The sequence below is a fragment of the Rhinolophus sinicus genome, linkage group LG06 (genome assembly GCF_036562045.2).
Source record: "Rhinolophus sinicus isolate RSC01 linkage group LG06, ASM3656204v1, whole genome shotgun sequence".
NCBI lineage: Eukaryota > Metazoa > Chordata > Mammalia > Chiroptera > Rhinolophidae > Rhinolophus > Rhinolophus sinicus.
The window spans coordinates 160,053,421-160,069,341 of NC_133756.1; the positions used below are offsets into that span (position 1 = coordinate 160,053,421).

The following is a 15,921-nucleotide window of genomic DNA, read 5'->3' on the forward strand; positions in this document are numbered from 1 at the left end:
TACTTCACAGTGTTACCAGTTCACCCAAGTAAAACACAGCACAGTGCCTGAAAAGTTTCAGGGTCTATAGACACAAGCCAGACCACAGTATCCTCATCCGCCTGCCGAGTCCTGGTCCACGGTGTATTTTATCAAGGCTTGTCCCAGACTCCAGCCGCCCTCTAATCAATGTCTTGGCTTCCCTCCCTCTCGTCTGCTGTCCCTGAACCTGCTGGTGGTCCCAGCTCTGCTGCTATCCACAGCTCTGTGAACAGCACACCTACTCTTGCTGTGTGCCCCTTGGCAAGTCCATCCCATCTCTGGGCCACAGTTTCCTCATCTGCAATATGGGAGGGGGGTTAGACTAGGAGGTCCATGAAGGAGTGCCCACCTCTAAGATTTTAGACTATCCCCTCTTCTTTCTTTCTTTGTTTTTTTTTCCCCCTCTTCTTTCAAAGGCCCTTTGGTTTCAACAGTACAGAGTACAAGCAGAGCTTTGAACTGGCCAAAGCAAAAAAGAGTCAGAAAACACTTTTATTTACCATAGCATATGTGTCGAGATTTGTGTTTAGCATCCTGGAGTGTGTCAAACACTAGCACAGTGTCTGCTACATGTGTGTGAAAAATTTGGGCGAAAAGTTGGATCTTTTCATCTCGGGCCCCTTGCAGTGCTTGTCCTGAGTCTGAATGAGACCCTCCCCGCTTGGAGCAGACACTGCAGCTGAGCTCCAGCCTGGTCCGGGGCCCCGGCTCCTTCAGCTGCCATCAGACCAAAGAGCAATGATTAGGGGGGCCCAAGGTCAATGAGGGCGTGGGGGCTGCACAGGGATGAGGGTGGTACTGGAGATGACAGAGGTTTCACTACTGCCAGGTTCAGGTCCAGCACTTGCTTAAACATAACCTTGCACCTGGCGCTTTCCTCATTCTTTCCTCTGGCCTTTGGTGCAAGCCATGGTGGCTCTCATGTCCCCCGTGGCCTCGGTGTGGAGCTATGTGGGAATAGTCTGGAGGGCTGACCCTGCAGAATCTCCCCAGGTCTTGGTAGGGCTACAGGCAGCCCTCTTATAGAAATCCCAGGGAGACTGTTTCTTCCCAATTCCCACCCACAGGCTCAGTTTCTGAAACTGAAAACTCTGCGAGGGGAAGAAAAAGCCTTCTTCTGAGCTCCCACCTGGCCTCTCCCCACCCAGGTTTGGACTCTAGACTGTCCCTAGTTAGGGAGAAATTTCAGAAATTGTAGGGCTCTGTGGCCCTGGGACTCACAAAGTAAAAGGGAAAGCACCTCCCTGCTCCCAGCGCTTATACCCTCAGCACCTAGGACTTCAGCCCCTCAGGCTCCTGGGCCAGGATCCTACCAGGAGGAGGAGGAGTGATGCTGGTGTTTCAGGTCCCAAGAAAGGCTGTGTGACTTTGGACAAGTCACTTGGCTTCTCTGAGTCTCTGTCGCCTTATCTGAACAAGTGGAGTGATAATCTGGATTGTGTGGGATGAACATGAAGTTGAAATAAAATAGTGGTGGTGACAGGGCCAGGTAGAGTGACAGGCACGCAGCGATGGCTTCCTTTTCCTGGTGAAATGCTGGGCCAGCTGGTCAGCCCAGAAGGGCAGCCTCCGGTGGCAGAGGAGGAGATGCTTGTTTGATGAGGCTGCTTCCTGAGCCCAAGGGAGGCACGAGCCCAGTTCCAGGGGACCGGGTTAGAAGTAGACTTGAGCAGAAGAGAGCAGGGGGAAGGCCAGGAGGGGGTGCGGGCTAAGACCTACACCCAGCCCTTGCTGATCTGCTGCTGAGAACGCAGGTGTGGGTTCCTTGTCCTGCAGACAGACCAGCCCCAGAGCAGCTGAGGGACTGTGGAGTGAAGACTCCAGCTTCCCCCTGGCGAGGTGCTCTGGCCCAAGGGGCTCTGGGGGGGCAGGTTGGGCTGGGGGGCTAAGCAGCAGGGCATTGAGCATGGAGGAAGGACTCAGTCGGCTGGAGTCAGAAGGTGAAGCAGATTGAACAGGGTTGGGGGATAGTTGGGCAGGGGGTGCTGTGATTGTAGTAGAGCTAAGGGACAGTGAAGGCAGAGGGGACAGGAAGAGGCCAGGGGAACCATGAGGCTCTTGATCTGGAGAGAGTTGCTGAGATGAGGGGGAGCAGACTGGGGTCTGGAAGAAACCCGATTGTTCCTGGCAGCCATGTTGTCCATGGGGCACTGGGTCCAGGGGCCGCTTGGCCTGGCCCCAGCTGCCAGGGGGCAAAGGAGCCAAACAGGAGGCACGGTCCATGAGGCACAGGCGCTCATGCATGTGCAGGGTCCGGCTCCACCATGCCAGCTCAGCCTGCAGGCCCTGGATCTCCTTCCGCAGGGCGTGGTTGTGTTTCTCCAGCGACTCATGCTGCTGGAGGGAGAAGCAGATGGGCAGGGAGGGGGATGTCAGCCAGCACTAGAGGCTCAGCACGAACGCTGTTTTCCCTCCCCCACCTCTCAGGGTCCTCGGCTTAGGGGAAAGATACCACCACCATGCAAATGTCCAAGCGGGGGGCCCTGGGCTACTCTCTGGACAGCTGTCCACAACCAGCAGCAAGGCTCCCCCATTCTACCTCCTACGGGGGCCGAGATGTGCCTGCTCTCCATCCTCTGAGCCAGTGGTCTCTACCAGCCTGTGATCTCCACTCACCCAGGAGCACCACCAGCCTCCTAACTGGGCCCCCCCACACACACCACCCTGTTCTCTTGGCCCAGAAGAACCATTGGGCAACTGTGTCGTGAACCAAACATTAAAGCCTTTTAAAGGCTCCTGTGACTCCCTGTGTGCGGTGACCCCAGCTTACACCTCCAGCATTATCTCTCTGACTTCTCTGCTCCCCCCACTTCCTGTCCCTCAGATGGACTCTGCTTCCTTGAAACATTTCCTGTCTCCTCTGCCTGGACACTCTTCCAGGAACCCCCTCCCTTGGGCTAATCCTGACATGGATTGCTCACGGCAGCTTAGGTGTCCTACTGTCCTGGACACCTCTACGCTGCTCAGAGCCCTGCCAGACTCCCCAGCACCACGCACTTGCCCACTGAGGCACTGTGGGAGGGGCCCAGGTCCTGTTTTGCAGGTTAGTCACACGGGTGTGTTCTATCTGGCGTCCCTGAGTCAACATGTGTAAGGTTCTGTCCTGCTGGACGCTGGGTTCTGAGAACCCACAGGGACAAAAATCAATGTGCAGGTCTAAGCAACTATTTATGATGACCACAATGGTGGGAAATGCAGAAAGAACTCTATTTCCACAGTTCGTGAGGCTGAATGACTTCCTTTGATTCCCTCCCTCACCCCACCCTTTGTGGACACTTTTTAAAAGAAGCTGTAAGGGCATTTTACATAAAAATGTTGCTTACGCCATAGAGTCAAAGTTCTGACAGACCTCAAAGCCACCAGCAGCCCATCCCAGGCTGGTCTCTGCATGTGGAGTGACATTTTAAAAATGTGTCATTAGGTCACCCTTTACCTAAACCCTCCAAGGGCTTCAATTCACCCCCCAGAAATTGGATCACTTCTCACTCATTCATTCATTCATTCATTCACTCACTCATTCATTCATTTGCTCCCTTCAGGCTGCTCAAATGTTCCCTGATCAGGGAGGGCTCCCCTAGTCAGGAGGGCCCAGTTCCTTTCCCTCTTCCCTACTTTGTTTTTCCCCGTAGCACTATCACTATCTGACATCCCAAACACCTCCTGGATGATTTATTTGTCTGCCCGGCTCCCCCATGAAAATATAAACCCTGAGGAGGGTGGGCTGGCCTTTTGTCTGCTGTGCCCATGGCTGTATCTCCAATGCTTAGAACTATGACTGTCACACAGAAGATACTCAATAGGCATTTCCGGAACGAATGAATAAATAAATAAATGCATGCAGGAAGTGCCATCCTGGCATTAGTCCTCACTCTTGCGCCATCTACAGGGTGCTCTCCCTCACGCCCATGCCAGCGTGATTTTGTTTGCCTGCAATGCCTCTTCTTACCTCCATCCCTTTGGAAAACCATTTACCCTTCAAGACCAGCTCAGACTTTGTCTCTATATCGTCTTGAGGCTACTACCTGTCCTTGCCCGCTATGTGTTCCCAGAACACTTAATTCTGACTCTGTCGTTCTCTCCACAGAAAATTACTGAGTCCCTTGTCTCTGTCAGACACGGTGCCAGGAGGTGGGGAAAACATCAGGAAACAGTGGTTCCCTGCCCTCATGTTGCTTACCGTCTGGCAAGGGAGATAAGCAATGAACATCTAAATAGGTCAGTGCTAACAAGAAACATAAAGCAGAGTAATAAGGAGACGGCTCTTTAGATCAGATGGTTTAGAAAGGCCCCTCTAAGGAGGTGACATTTAAACCAAACAACAGGAAGGAGGTGAGGACCTAACTGGACTGCTGTCTGAGGACAGAGGGAACAGCAAGGGCAGAGCCTTTGAGGCTGGCTGAGCTTGGCCAGAGAAGGCCCGGGGAGAACAGGGTGTGGGGTATTAGGAGAGGAAGGCGCACAGGTGGGCTTGGGCGTTGCAGAGAGCGTAGGGCCTTTGGGTGCAGAGAGCTGTGAGTCTTACTCATCACTAAAACTAACGTGAGCGCAGCCCTCCCAAGGGCCAGGTCCTGAGCCCAGGGCTTAATTTCCCCCCTGGGACTGAACTGTTAGTTGTCCTTTCTCTCTGCACAGAGGAAGAAGGGAAGGCTGCAAGGGTCAGGTTACCGTCCAAGGTCAAGTTACCATCCAAGGTCAAGAGGCAAGTGCAGGGGCAGCCCTCCCCTGCCCCACTGGGCTCCTTTGCCTTCTTTAGTTTCCACATGGATCCTGCCAGGGGGCAGGAATTTTTGTCCGTTTTCAGATGGGGACAGTGAAGCTCAGCAGGACTTGCAGCTAATGAGTGCCACAGCTGGGACTCTAAAGCCAGCGCATCTTATCCCTGAACCAGAGTTTCTCAAAGTGTGGTCTTGGCCACCCACATCAGAACCCTGAGAGGCAGGGTGAGTAATCACAGTGTAGCTCCCTGAGCCCCATCCCAGCCTCCTGAGGTGGGGCCTGGGGCGGGGATCCACATTTTAATGAGTGCCTCAGCTGGTTGCTGTGCTGGATTCTCCCAGTTTGCCTCTACTTCCTGTCTCCTCGCCCTAGATTGGGGGCTGCTAGAAGGCAGGGCCAGCTGTGGATGCACCTTTTGTCCCTGGAACCCAGCATGTATCTGGCACACAGTTTGTACTCAATACCCAGGAATTTCCAAATCTTAGTGGCAGAGCCCTTCCTTCCTCCCAAACCCAGTCACCAGGGAACACACAGCGGTGTAGGGGGAACCATTCCTAGGCAGATGGAGAAGAGGCCACTGGGCCAGGTGAGTGCAGGCAGGATCACGGAGGGAAGCATCTCCCACCTGGTGCAAGGCGTCTGCCTTGTCTGTGTGCTTCTGCCGGCTGCGCTGGGCAGATGTCCGATTCTTCTGTTTCTTCTTCAGCTGCCTCTGATGCTCCTCTGGGTCCTGGCAGGGGCTTGTGCCCTCCGTCCTGACCTTCTGTAAAGCCGTGACATTCCTGAATCCAGTCCCCGAAGGTCCCTTTCTCCCAGAAGCCATCTCTGGCTCCCTAGGAGTCCACACACCCCATCACAGGCACAGGACGTGTCATTGGCATGCCAGCCTCATCCGATGTCCTGATGACATCTCATATTGGGGGAGGACAAGTGAGGAAGCTGGGAGCCTGGGACTCCAACTCAGAGGGACCTGACTTCACACTCACGCTCTCCTTACCAGCTGAGTCACTCCGGGCAAGTCACTCACTTCTCTGAGCCCAGCCACCTCATCCATTCAATGGAGTAACTTCCTCACAGACCATAAAGCAGACAGCCCAGGGCCAGCCCAGAGCCAGGGGTTAATATAATAAAGTTCAGCCGCTGATGTTCCCATCGTTATTATTTGCATGGTCAAGGTCAAGGTTTTGATTTTCCTAGCTATGAGTTCCACCTGTGAGGGCAGAGCTGGGGTCTGACTCTGCTCCAACGAGCCCATGCCCGACTCAAGCCCAAAGCTGATATTCACCTACTCAACAAATAGCTATTGAGCAGCTACTGTGTGCCAGGCACTGCGCTAGGAGGACACAGCAGTGAACAAAACAGGCAAAACTCCCTGCCCTCAAGTTGCTCACATTCTAGTGGGGCAGCAACCTAGAATGAATGCACGAAGTCAGTTCTGATGGAAGAGTGGACTCCACAGCTGTGACTCTTCCCAGACCCCCAACCCCATGTTAGGGATCTAACTCAATATGCCCAGGAACTTTGGAAGGTCAGGCAAGAGGGAATGTTGGAGACCCCGCAATCCAGCCTCCCCTCTCATAGGCCTCTCTGGGCAGGGCGTTGTAAAGAGCTCGGGCAAGACTCTGAGCTCCCTGGCTGAGGATGCCACGCTCCTGGGTCCATGGCCACAGCAGGCCCATTCCAGGTGCTGGGGGTCCCAGGAGACTGGAGCTTGAGAGAAAGACCAGCAGTGAGCGAAGGGGGTAGCCTCTGGTACCTGGGTCCTGGGAAAGGGGCAGGGCCTCCAAGGGGAACAATGCTGGAGAATTTGGGGAGGGAAGACAGGGTACATGAAGGGCAGTGAGGGGAGAACAGGTGGGTTAGGAGACAGCAGTATTCAGAGGTCAAGTTCTAACCTGGAGGCTGGATCTGTAAATGAGAGCTGGAAAGCCCTCTTTCCAATCCTTGACGAAACTGAAGCCCAGAGAGGGGGTATGTGAAGCCCATGGTCACACAGCCCATTCGTACAGAGCTGGGATGAGATGCTCTGACCACATGCTCCCCGCCTGGGCCCCGGGGACCCTCGGGCATATTCCCTTTCTCCTCCCCCGTCCCTGGTTTCCTGTACTCACCGTCCCAGTCAGGGGCCCTTCACCCCCGCAGAGGTGCATGGCTTGGGCAGGGGGCAGAGGCTCACATCTGGTTCAGGGTGTCCCTCAGCTGCTATGACCTCCCAGTGCCCTCTGGGGATCCAAGGAAGTGGTGGCTCTTTAAAACCCCAGTGACCACTCCACCCCCAGCAAGCCAAGTTTCAGTTTCTTCTAAAGCCACCGGCTGCTCAGAATCCCTGGCTCGGGTTAGCTCACGTGGCTGGAATTTCCTAGTATGAACTGGCCTTCCGGTTGGGCCCCTTCTCTGGGAGGAGGACGGTGGAGGGTGGCCAGAGGAGGGGAGACCGAAGGCCAGGTGTGGGGAGGGTATTCTGGGGGCACGAGGGCAGGCTGCCAGGGACAGAACCAAGAAGGAAAGGCAGTGAGGTACCAAGGGCTCATAGAAGATAGGGAGAGCCTCTGGGTTCTGGAATATTAGGAGATCAGGTTCATAACCCACCCCAAACCACAGCACATTGGAGCTGTGCAGCTTTGAAAAGGTGGTTCACCCTCTCTGACCTTTAGTTTCCTCATCTGTAAAGGGTGTTGGGGGTGATACAAATATCCACTCACAGGCTTAATGTAGGAACCAAGCAAGATAACATAACACCCCAAGCCCTCTGAGACCAACATTGAGGCAAAAATAAGCAATGGCTTTTACTTAGGAGAACAGATGGGTCAATTACTGTGTTTCCATTCAACAGGCCACACGGCAGTAGAAAGAGTAATGTCTAGCAGTCAGGAGCACAGCTTCCAAGCTATGTGACCCGGATACGTGATTTCACCTTTCTGTGCCACTGTTTCCAAATCTGTAAAGTGGGGATAAAAACAATTTTGTCATGAAGATTAAAGGAGTTAAGGCAGATAAGGCACCTGAAACCATGCCTGGTGCACAGTAAAGGCTCAATAGATATCCACAGTTGTGATAAGGTGGAAGGGTCAACGCTGCTCTCACCATTATGGCTGTAAATCTGTAACATCCAAATGTATGAAAGTAAGAAGCGGCAACAAGATCTGAACAATGTAATGTCTGTAAGGTTTAATAATATGGATATTTCAATGTGATAAAAGCATACAAATACGCATGGGAATGAGAAACACAATTTGGAGAGATAAGCTGAGGGGGACACAACAGGGACTTCAGTTGTGTCTGTGGTGTTTTGTTGCTTAAACCGTGGGAACACAGTTCTGTGTGATAATGTTACGATCTATACTTTGGGGTATCCCTGAAATGTTTCATTAAAAAAAAAACTTCAAAAAAACAACAACAAACTTCTATTAAAGACCAAGCAAACCCAGAAGCCCTAGGCAAACCTGCATGATGGTTGTATCTCCAAGAGAGACCATGCTTAGAAGGGATATGTGTGGGAGATGGAGGGGACACTAACTCCTGTCCAAGAGACTGCACGTGGTCTGGTGACTAGAGCATCTAGGTCTGGGTTGGACCTGAGTCCTCAGGGCTCAAGACTGATAGTGTGGGATCGAAAGAATGGCAAATGCTGTGGATTTGATGTTCTGGTGATGCTGTCCTGGGGTACTGTGCTGAGAAGTTCACAGCTGCCTTTGAGCTTATTAGAAAAAGCACGGCAATTGATTAGCAATGTCTGCCAGGCCATGATTGATTAGTGATGTCTGTCATGAGAGGAGTAGTAGAATAATTATCCTCTGCTCAGCCTAGAATTGGGCATAAAACCAGTCTCAGCTTTAGTCAGAAAACTTGACTCTAACACCTGACACTCTACTCACCAGATTTATCTAACACCTGGAGCCTCAGTGTTCTCATATATTTGCTGGGCAGAAATCATACCTATTTTACAAAGTTGTCTTAAAGATGGAAAAGAGGGGGAAGAGAAGAAAGTTCTTTGCATATTGGAAAGTATTATTTGGCTAGAATCCATTCCTGTTCCTAAGGTTTGTGGGAACGTAGGATTAATGCAGGTTCATAATTTAAAATGCCTGGGTGTGTGGGATTGGGCATGACAGCTGGGCCTGGCCCTCCTTGCTTGTGAGGGACCTGGGAGTCAGGATGAAGTAGGGGCACCCCATATAGTGAGGCTGCCCGATTTCTCCGAATTACTTTTGTTTCCCAGAAACCAAGAGGGCTGGGCATCTTGCCTGAGGCACCTAGGGGCTCATTAAGCCAGTCCATGAGCTCTACAGGGAGCCACATGCATGATGTAACCAAGAAAAAACATCTTGAAGTGGGTGGTTAGGGCCTGACTGTCCCCACCCCAGCCCCCAGCCCCAGACCTGGACCCCAGTCTTCCCCTCTCCAGACCCCGGTTTCATCAGCAAGTGTACCTGTGGCCCCTCCCAGAAGGCCTCAGCCCTGGAGGAAGACCAAAGAAGGCAGTGTTTATGGCTTGATATCCCTGAGGAGTGGCAGGGAGGGATGGACATGGCGTGGGTAATGATTAACCATGAGTGGCTGTGCAAACCTTCCCCGCGGAGGTGGACTCCCTCCCCGGCTGGCAGAATAGGCTGCGAGGCCGTCCAGTGCAACTTCTCACTTAGAAGGTGAGGACGCCCATGCCTGAGAGGCAAGGTTGCCTGGCAGGAGGGGGCAGAGCTGGAGGGAGGACATGCCTCTCTCCACAAGCCCTCAGTCCTCCTCCACCCATACCCAGTATGGAAGGGCCTGGTTCAAAGCCTACAGCCCTGGTAAGTGAAGGCTCGGAGGCCGCCCAAAACCAGAGCTACAGAATGAGCTCCGGAGCAGCAGAACCACAACCTGTCTTACTCTGTAAAGTATCCTCGGTGCCTCAAACACTGCCTCCACATAGTAGGTGCTCAACTAATGAATACATGACGTCCAGCAGGCAGCTTGCCATCCGAGAACCCCAAAAGCTTCCTGGATGAGTAAAGAAAGCTCTGCTTTATTCATTCCCACAGGACCTGCCCTGGGTTCTTCGGGGACTATCTCTAACCAACCCCCTCATTTTACCATTGAGGAAACTGAGGCACAGGGAAGGGACAGTCACACGGCTGGTGTGGGAGAAATTAGGATGCCCTGATGCCCTGTCCCAATCCCTTCCCACACCTCCTGGGATTGGAGAGATGCTAGGGGTCTCCAGATGCCCAGGGATGAGGCCCTTCTTTCTAAGTCCTCTAGCATGTGCACCCCTCATTTGAGGCCTGGTCTCCTAAGGGCACCTCAAAGGAGCTTCAGACAATGGATAGCAGAGAAAGAGGCCAGGTGGTTGCTGGTGAGGCTGAGGCTACGAACCTATTGACTTTCCACTTGCAACTGTGGACGGACCAGCATGGGAGCTAAGCCTCAGCTGGGACGAGTTTACAACCCAGCAGGGTGTGGGCCTCATGCAGGGCACATGACTGGCAGGCAGGAGGGTAAGGGCCACAGCGGGCACTTCATGTTGGGGAGACCAGAGAAGGCTTTCCAGAGAAGGAGTGGGTGGGCTCAATCCCAAACCTGGAACTTGATCCTGGGCAAGTCACTTAACTTCTTTATGCCTCATCTGTAAAATGGGGATAATAATGTAAGGATTTGATGAAGTGATATATGTAAAGGGTTTAGAACAGTGCCTGGCACAAAGCAGCTCACACAAACCTCTGTTAAAATTTTAACAAAAGCACTCAATAAACACCTGATGAATTTTTTGTTTACATCACAATAGGCTTGTATTTTACTTCAATATTATTAATTTTAAGAAAAAATGGAGGAGTATAAGAACAGGGATGAGTTTTTCCTAACGAAGTATCTTTGTAACGAAAAAAAGAGAAGTTAATGATTGCATCCATGTGTAAGAAGCAGCACTTAATATTTGGTGTGAATTGCTCAAAATTTCTCAATCATACAAAGGAATCTCAATAAGAGAGGGGAAACTAGGGTTCTCTGAATTCTTAGTTTTATAAACGATCTACCTGAAGTTTAATAACTAACAAGTCTAAAGTGCACCAGCTTCAGGCACGGCTGGATCATGAAGCACAAACAAAGTCATCAGGAGCAGTGTCTCACCCGATCTGCTCTGCTTTGGGCTGGCTACATCCTCAGGCAGGGACCACTCACGTAGTAAGATGGTCACCAGTAACATCAGCTTAGCTGCCCCAGGACAGGGGCGTATCCCTTGCCACTTTCTCAATACAATGGTACCTCGGTTTTCCAGTGTAATCCATTCCGAAAGACTGTTCGAGTTCTGAAACGTTCAAAACCAAGGCGCGGTTTCCCCATAGAAAGTAATGCAAAATGGATTAATCCGTTCCGGACCTTTAAAATCAACAGCAATTTAGCGTGAATTTTACTATCTACTGATACCATAGATCCATAAAATTTACGGCATTCGTAAACCAAAATGTTTGTCAACGGAGACATTTGAAAACCGAGTGTGGGGACAGAGCCAGGAGTGCAGTTTCCAGGCTCTCGGCCTCACGTGGAAAGGTGCTGGCTTGGGTAGTAGATGGTCATCAGCTGTAACCAGTTGGCCATCGGCTATTACCAGTTAGCCATTAGCCACTGATATAACTGCTGTAGCTAAGCTAGCAAGGTGTGGCGTGGCGGTGTGGCGTCGTGGCGTGGCGTGGCGTGGCGTGGCGTGGCGTGGCGTGGCATGGCGTGGCGTGGCGGAGTGTGGATTACCGATTGCAGAGAGGCGGATTGCAGCTAGCAAGTGAGGTTGGTTGGCAGAGACAAGTGGACGGCGGGTTGCGGATCGTGTGGCTCCTGCTCCTGTGTCTCCAATCCAGCCGCCAGTGAGACTACAGTGGTATGACTCCCCTCTCTATGGCTCCGTGGGTATTCCTTTTTGGCCTAGCCACATCCTGCGTTCTTGTGTGGGGAGCGGGACTAGAGACCCCGCCTGCCACCCCGCTTGATACCGAGGTACTACTGTAGTTCCAACAAAGGGCCCAGGCCCTTTGAGTTGTGTGGCTAATTCACAGCGACATGAGTCACTGTGTGCAGGAGATAAAGGTGAGATAGGCAAGACCAGGTCCCAGGCCCACCCTAGATAGGGTCAGCCTCATCTTAACCATAAGGACCAGGGGTGATGAAAGGGTAACTCCCAAAGGGTATTGGGGTGCTACTGGTAGGAAAGGGGTAACCAATGCTGGGTTAATGCCACCAACGTGGCTCAGATTCAGAAAGGAGGAAGCTGCCACTTGGAGGTACATCCCTTGGCTGAGTCACGTTCCCAGGTGGGACGAACTCAATGCCCCGTGTGCATCTGACACCAAGCCCAGCTCTCTCTCTTTACTTCACAGGGACCTGTGGGCAGGAAAGCAAAGGCTTGCTGAGGAGGCATTTCCAAGAGAACTGAATGCTGGGCAGAGACTGGGGGCACGGACTTTGTGGGGACTCCCCAGGGCACAGGGAGGAAAGGACTGACTCACTTCAGCATGACACCTTGCGAGTGCTCATTAAAGCTGGAATCCACAAATAGCCAGGCCTCCCAGAAACTGGGTAACTTCATGGGGCCTCATGAAGTACACCATCACTGCTTGGCAGGAGCTGTCACCTCCAAAGCTTTGTGCTTCTGAGTGTCTGCAATTCCACTAACACAAACATCTTTCCAGGAAGCTGACTCAAACTTTTAGAAGTGGGCAGGGAGTGTAAAAAATAAACAGCTGAGTGTCCAAGAGTCCGCAAGCCTCCCAGAGCTCTGTAGGATGTGACAGCGGTGACCACAGTTCCTGGATTTTCCCAGGTGGCCCATGTCCCAGACAGGTTTGGGTTCAAATCCCTGCTTTGCCACTTCTATCTGTGTGACCTTGAACAAGACTCTTGGTTTCTCTGAGCCTCAGTTTTCTTGTCTGTAAACTGGGGATAATACTTTTGCTTTGGCAGGGTTGTCATGACAACTGAAACTGCACATAGAAAGCAGTCACCAGTGAGCTCTTTCTTGTCCAGGGTCCCTGGCTGGGCCTCCCTTATGTCACATTCCCACGGTCTGCTATGAATGGCAGAGAAGCCCAGGCTGGGCACCCTGCTGAGATCCTGGACACCAGAAAGGACTGTCACCCTGGCTTTTGAGGGAGTTTTTCCACTCCTCTAACTGCTCTCTCCCTTCTTCTCTTCGGGGCCACTTCCCGTAAGAGCTCTGAGAGGTAGGAAGGCCCCACTTGGAGGCCGGTGTAGGGAAGTGGTCAACCAGGGTCACGAGCAAGGTCCTGGTGGGCTGGGGTGGGCTGGGGAATAAAGCCCAACCCAGCGTGGCCAGTAAATCCAAGCAAGAGACAAAAGAATGCTTGCCATGGCCAGCCAAGCCCAAGGACTGTGCCAAGAGCAAAGGATTCTAGAGATTGTCTGAGGGTCAGCGAGAGGAGGGGACTTAGCCAAATGCAAGGAGGTGGCAGAGACCACACACTCCTCGCCCATCCAGCCAGTGTCTCCTGGCCCTGGAGTGGAAGTAACAGGGACACAGGGCTGTTAGAAGGGCAGGGATGTTCACATCTGAGGCAGAAACCTGCTGTGGGTCAGCGTGGGAAGGACTGCTGACCCACATTAAAGCACCAGTGAAGATGGGGCTTGGGGGCGGATGCAAATCCCAGCCCTTGCGGAGCTACCATTCTAGTAGGGACGGGGAGAATACATGTAATCAATTAAGGGAACTACACAGGCTAGTAGAAGGCCTTACGTGTCATGGGGGAATGAATATAAACCAAAATAAAGGATTTGGGGAATGTGGATGGGGGATTAGTGGTTTCAACTTTAAATAGGGTGGTCAGGACTGGGCCTCACTGAGATATTGGAACAATAATTTTTTGGGGGGATATTGGACATTTGAGCAAAGCATTGAAGAGAGGGAGGTAGCAGGGAGGTATGGATTAGGGGGAGTAGGAACGCGCTGGTGGGTTGGAGGGCTGATAAGGGATGGGAAGAGAAGCAGGCACTCCGGGTAGAGAGTTGCAAACACAATTCATGCAGGTCCTCATTGGCCACTGGAGAACTCGGGCTCCGACTCTGAAAGATACAGGGAGCAGCCAGCGGACAGCACACAGCCAAGGGCTTTAAGCGGAGAAGGGACAAGATTGGTGCACCGGTTAGAAAGGTCCCTCTGCCTTGGGGAAGAGGAATGGTGAGAGGCTGCTTTAGCCATCTAGGTGAGTGGAGCTCCTGGCTCATCTGTCAGGTGGAGATAAGAGGGTACCTGGCTCTCAGGTTGCTGAGTGAAGGCTCAGCAACTACTCCCTCCTCATTCCCCCATCTTGCCCTGTAGTGGCAGGAAGCATCGAGCAGCCTGTGGAGGATGCCACAGGCACAGGGGAGGTGAACATGGACGTGTTATTGGAAGAGATCAGATTTCCAAATCCTTCCCCCACTCCTCAGGTTCTGAAAAAGACTGGAGATGTCACGTGTCCTTGGATGGATGACAGGGGTGTGAGGAAGAGCTCATTTTGTTATCTGGAAGTTGGAGAGGACACCTCATCTGCCACCCACTCCAGGCAGCTGGGTTGAAACCTATAAGGAAGATGCTTGAACACTCTGACTTGCTCTTTGAAGCATTCAGCTGTGGCCTGCTCATTGTATGCACCAAGTGGGGACAGGGCCACCCTTGGATTCTTAACGCCTACAAGGAGATGGCGTGGGAGCACTAGAGCAAGCCAGGGCAGAACTGGGGTCTATATGCAGTTGCCATTTCAGGGATTTGGCTGCACATTCTTTTCCCCTGGCTTTCTTTGTTGTAGTCCAGGATAAAAAGAGTTTTGTTATTTTTCTTTTATGATTAAAAAGGTAATACATGAAGTGTATGGATGGATCAAAAACGCTATATCTCTTAAAATCAAAACTAGAATGCCAAATTTTCTTCCCCAGACATTGGGTAACACACCTCTTTAAAAGGCATCCAGGGGGCAGCCGGTTAGCTCAGTTGGTTGGTTAAAGCGCGGTGCTCTTAACAACAAGGTAATGGGTTCAATTCCCACATGGGCCACTGTGAGCTGCACCCTCCACAACTAGATTGAAACAACTACTTGACTTGGAGCTGATGGGTCACGGAAAAGCACACTTAGAATAAATTTAAAAAGTTAAAAAATAATAATAAAAAAATAAATAAAAGGCATCTAGAACTCCATCAAGTTACAATCCACTTACTTAGCCCTAAGAAACTCTCCCTTCAAAAGCAGGTTTCACAGCTCTCAGGATTTGGGTATTTTAATTTCACGATTCTTTCTCATGAATATATATATTCATAGCTATATATAACTACAGCTCTAGAGATCTTCTTTCCCAGTTTTCTTCCAAACATATTCCCTAGAGATTTTATTTCCTTAAGAGCACCCTTTCCTTCTTTCCAGAAGGCAAATGAAAATACTGCCTGCCAGTAGGCTCCTACGTACACTTGTCTTTAAAAGCCCCTCTTCTCCTCCCCCCATTTTTAGCTACATGCAATTATTATTCAAAACAGCTACTTCCTGGTCTCCTACTATTTTACAGAGCTTCCAGGTTGATTTTTCAGTTGATATTCATCATAATTCTACTATGTGGACCCAGAGAAGCCGCAATAACTGCTTGGAACTGGGCAGGGCCGGAAGCCTGACATTAAAACAAGGATTTCAATGTTCATGGCAATTAGTAAAGTAAAACAATCCAGAAGTGCTTCAGGTAATAATTTTAAGTCCCACTCAAACCTGTTCCAGAAGTATCAGTTGAATGGCAGTGATTTTCAAATTTTTGTGACTGTGACTCTTAGTTGAGAAGTACATACATCCATATAAATATCTGAAACACATTTCAACAAACACTATAAACTTTTACTTAATGGGCAAAGGCAGCAATGCTTTCTGTTCTGTTCATTCTATTTAATTTTTGCTGGTGCTACTAGGTTGGACACAATGAAACTGATATCTTAGTAGTCAACATGGGCGATTACATATGATTCAACGTATTTGTGACACTAATTTCACAATCTCCTGAATGGGCTGCATCCCATAGTTTGAAGAACATTGTTTAGTGGGTTATTGTCATTTAAAAAATTATAATGGTATTGAAGTTCACTTAATTTGGCATGGACATCTTTCCAAGCAAGCACGTTATAGCTCCACCTCTCCTTTCTCAAAGGTTTCATGGAACCCCCACACACACACACACGTACCGCAGCTC

The 15,921-nt window shown here is 51.0% G+C and overlaps 1 protein-coding gene across 4 annotated transcripts; it reads right to left on the reverse strand.

The window, feature by feature from the left end:
- Nucleotides 1-494: 494 nt before the first annotated feature.
- Nucleotides 495-7,056, reverse strand: BATF2 (basic leucine zipper ATF-like transcription factor 2). 4 transcript variants are annotated; one of them, XM_074336647.1, is made up of 3 exons: nt 6,849-7,056; nt 5,363-5,497; nt 495-2,358 (listed from the first exon to the last, which is right to left on the reverse strand). In XM_074336647.1, exons 1-3 carry the CDS (start codon nt 6,885-6,887, stop codon nt 1,675-1,677), a joined length of 858 nt encoding a protein of 285 aa, XP_074192748.1. In that variant the 5' UTR covers nt 6,888-7,056; the 3' UTR covers nt 495-1,674. The 4 variants fall into 4 exon arrangements, with proteins under 4 accessions (XP_074192748.1, XP_019593155.2, XP_019593156.2 ...); XM_019737596.2 differs by having other exon boundaries at nt 5,363-5,500; nt 6,849-7,053; XM_019737597.2 differs by lacking the exon at nt 6,849-7,056 and having other exon boundaries at nt 495-2,355; nt 5,363-6,839.
- Nucleotides 7,057-15,921: the final 8,865 nt, after the last annotated feature.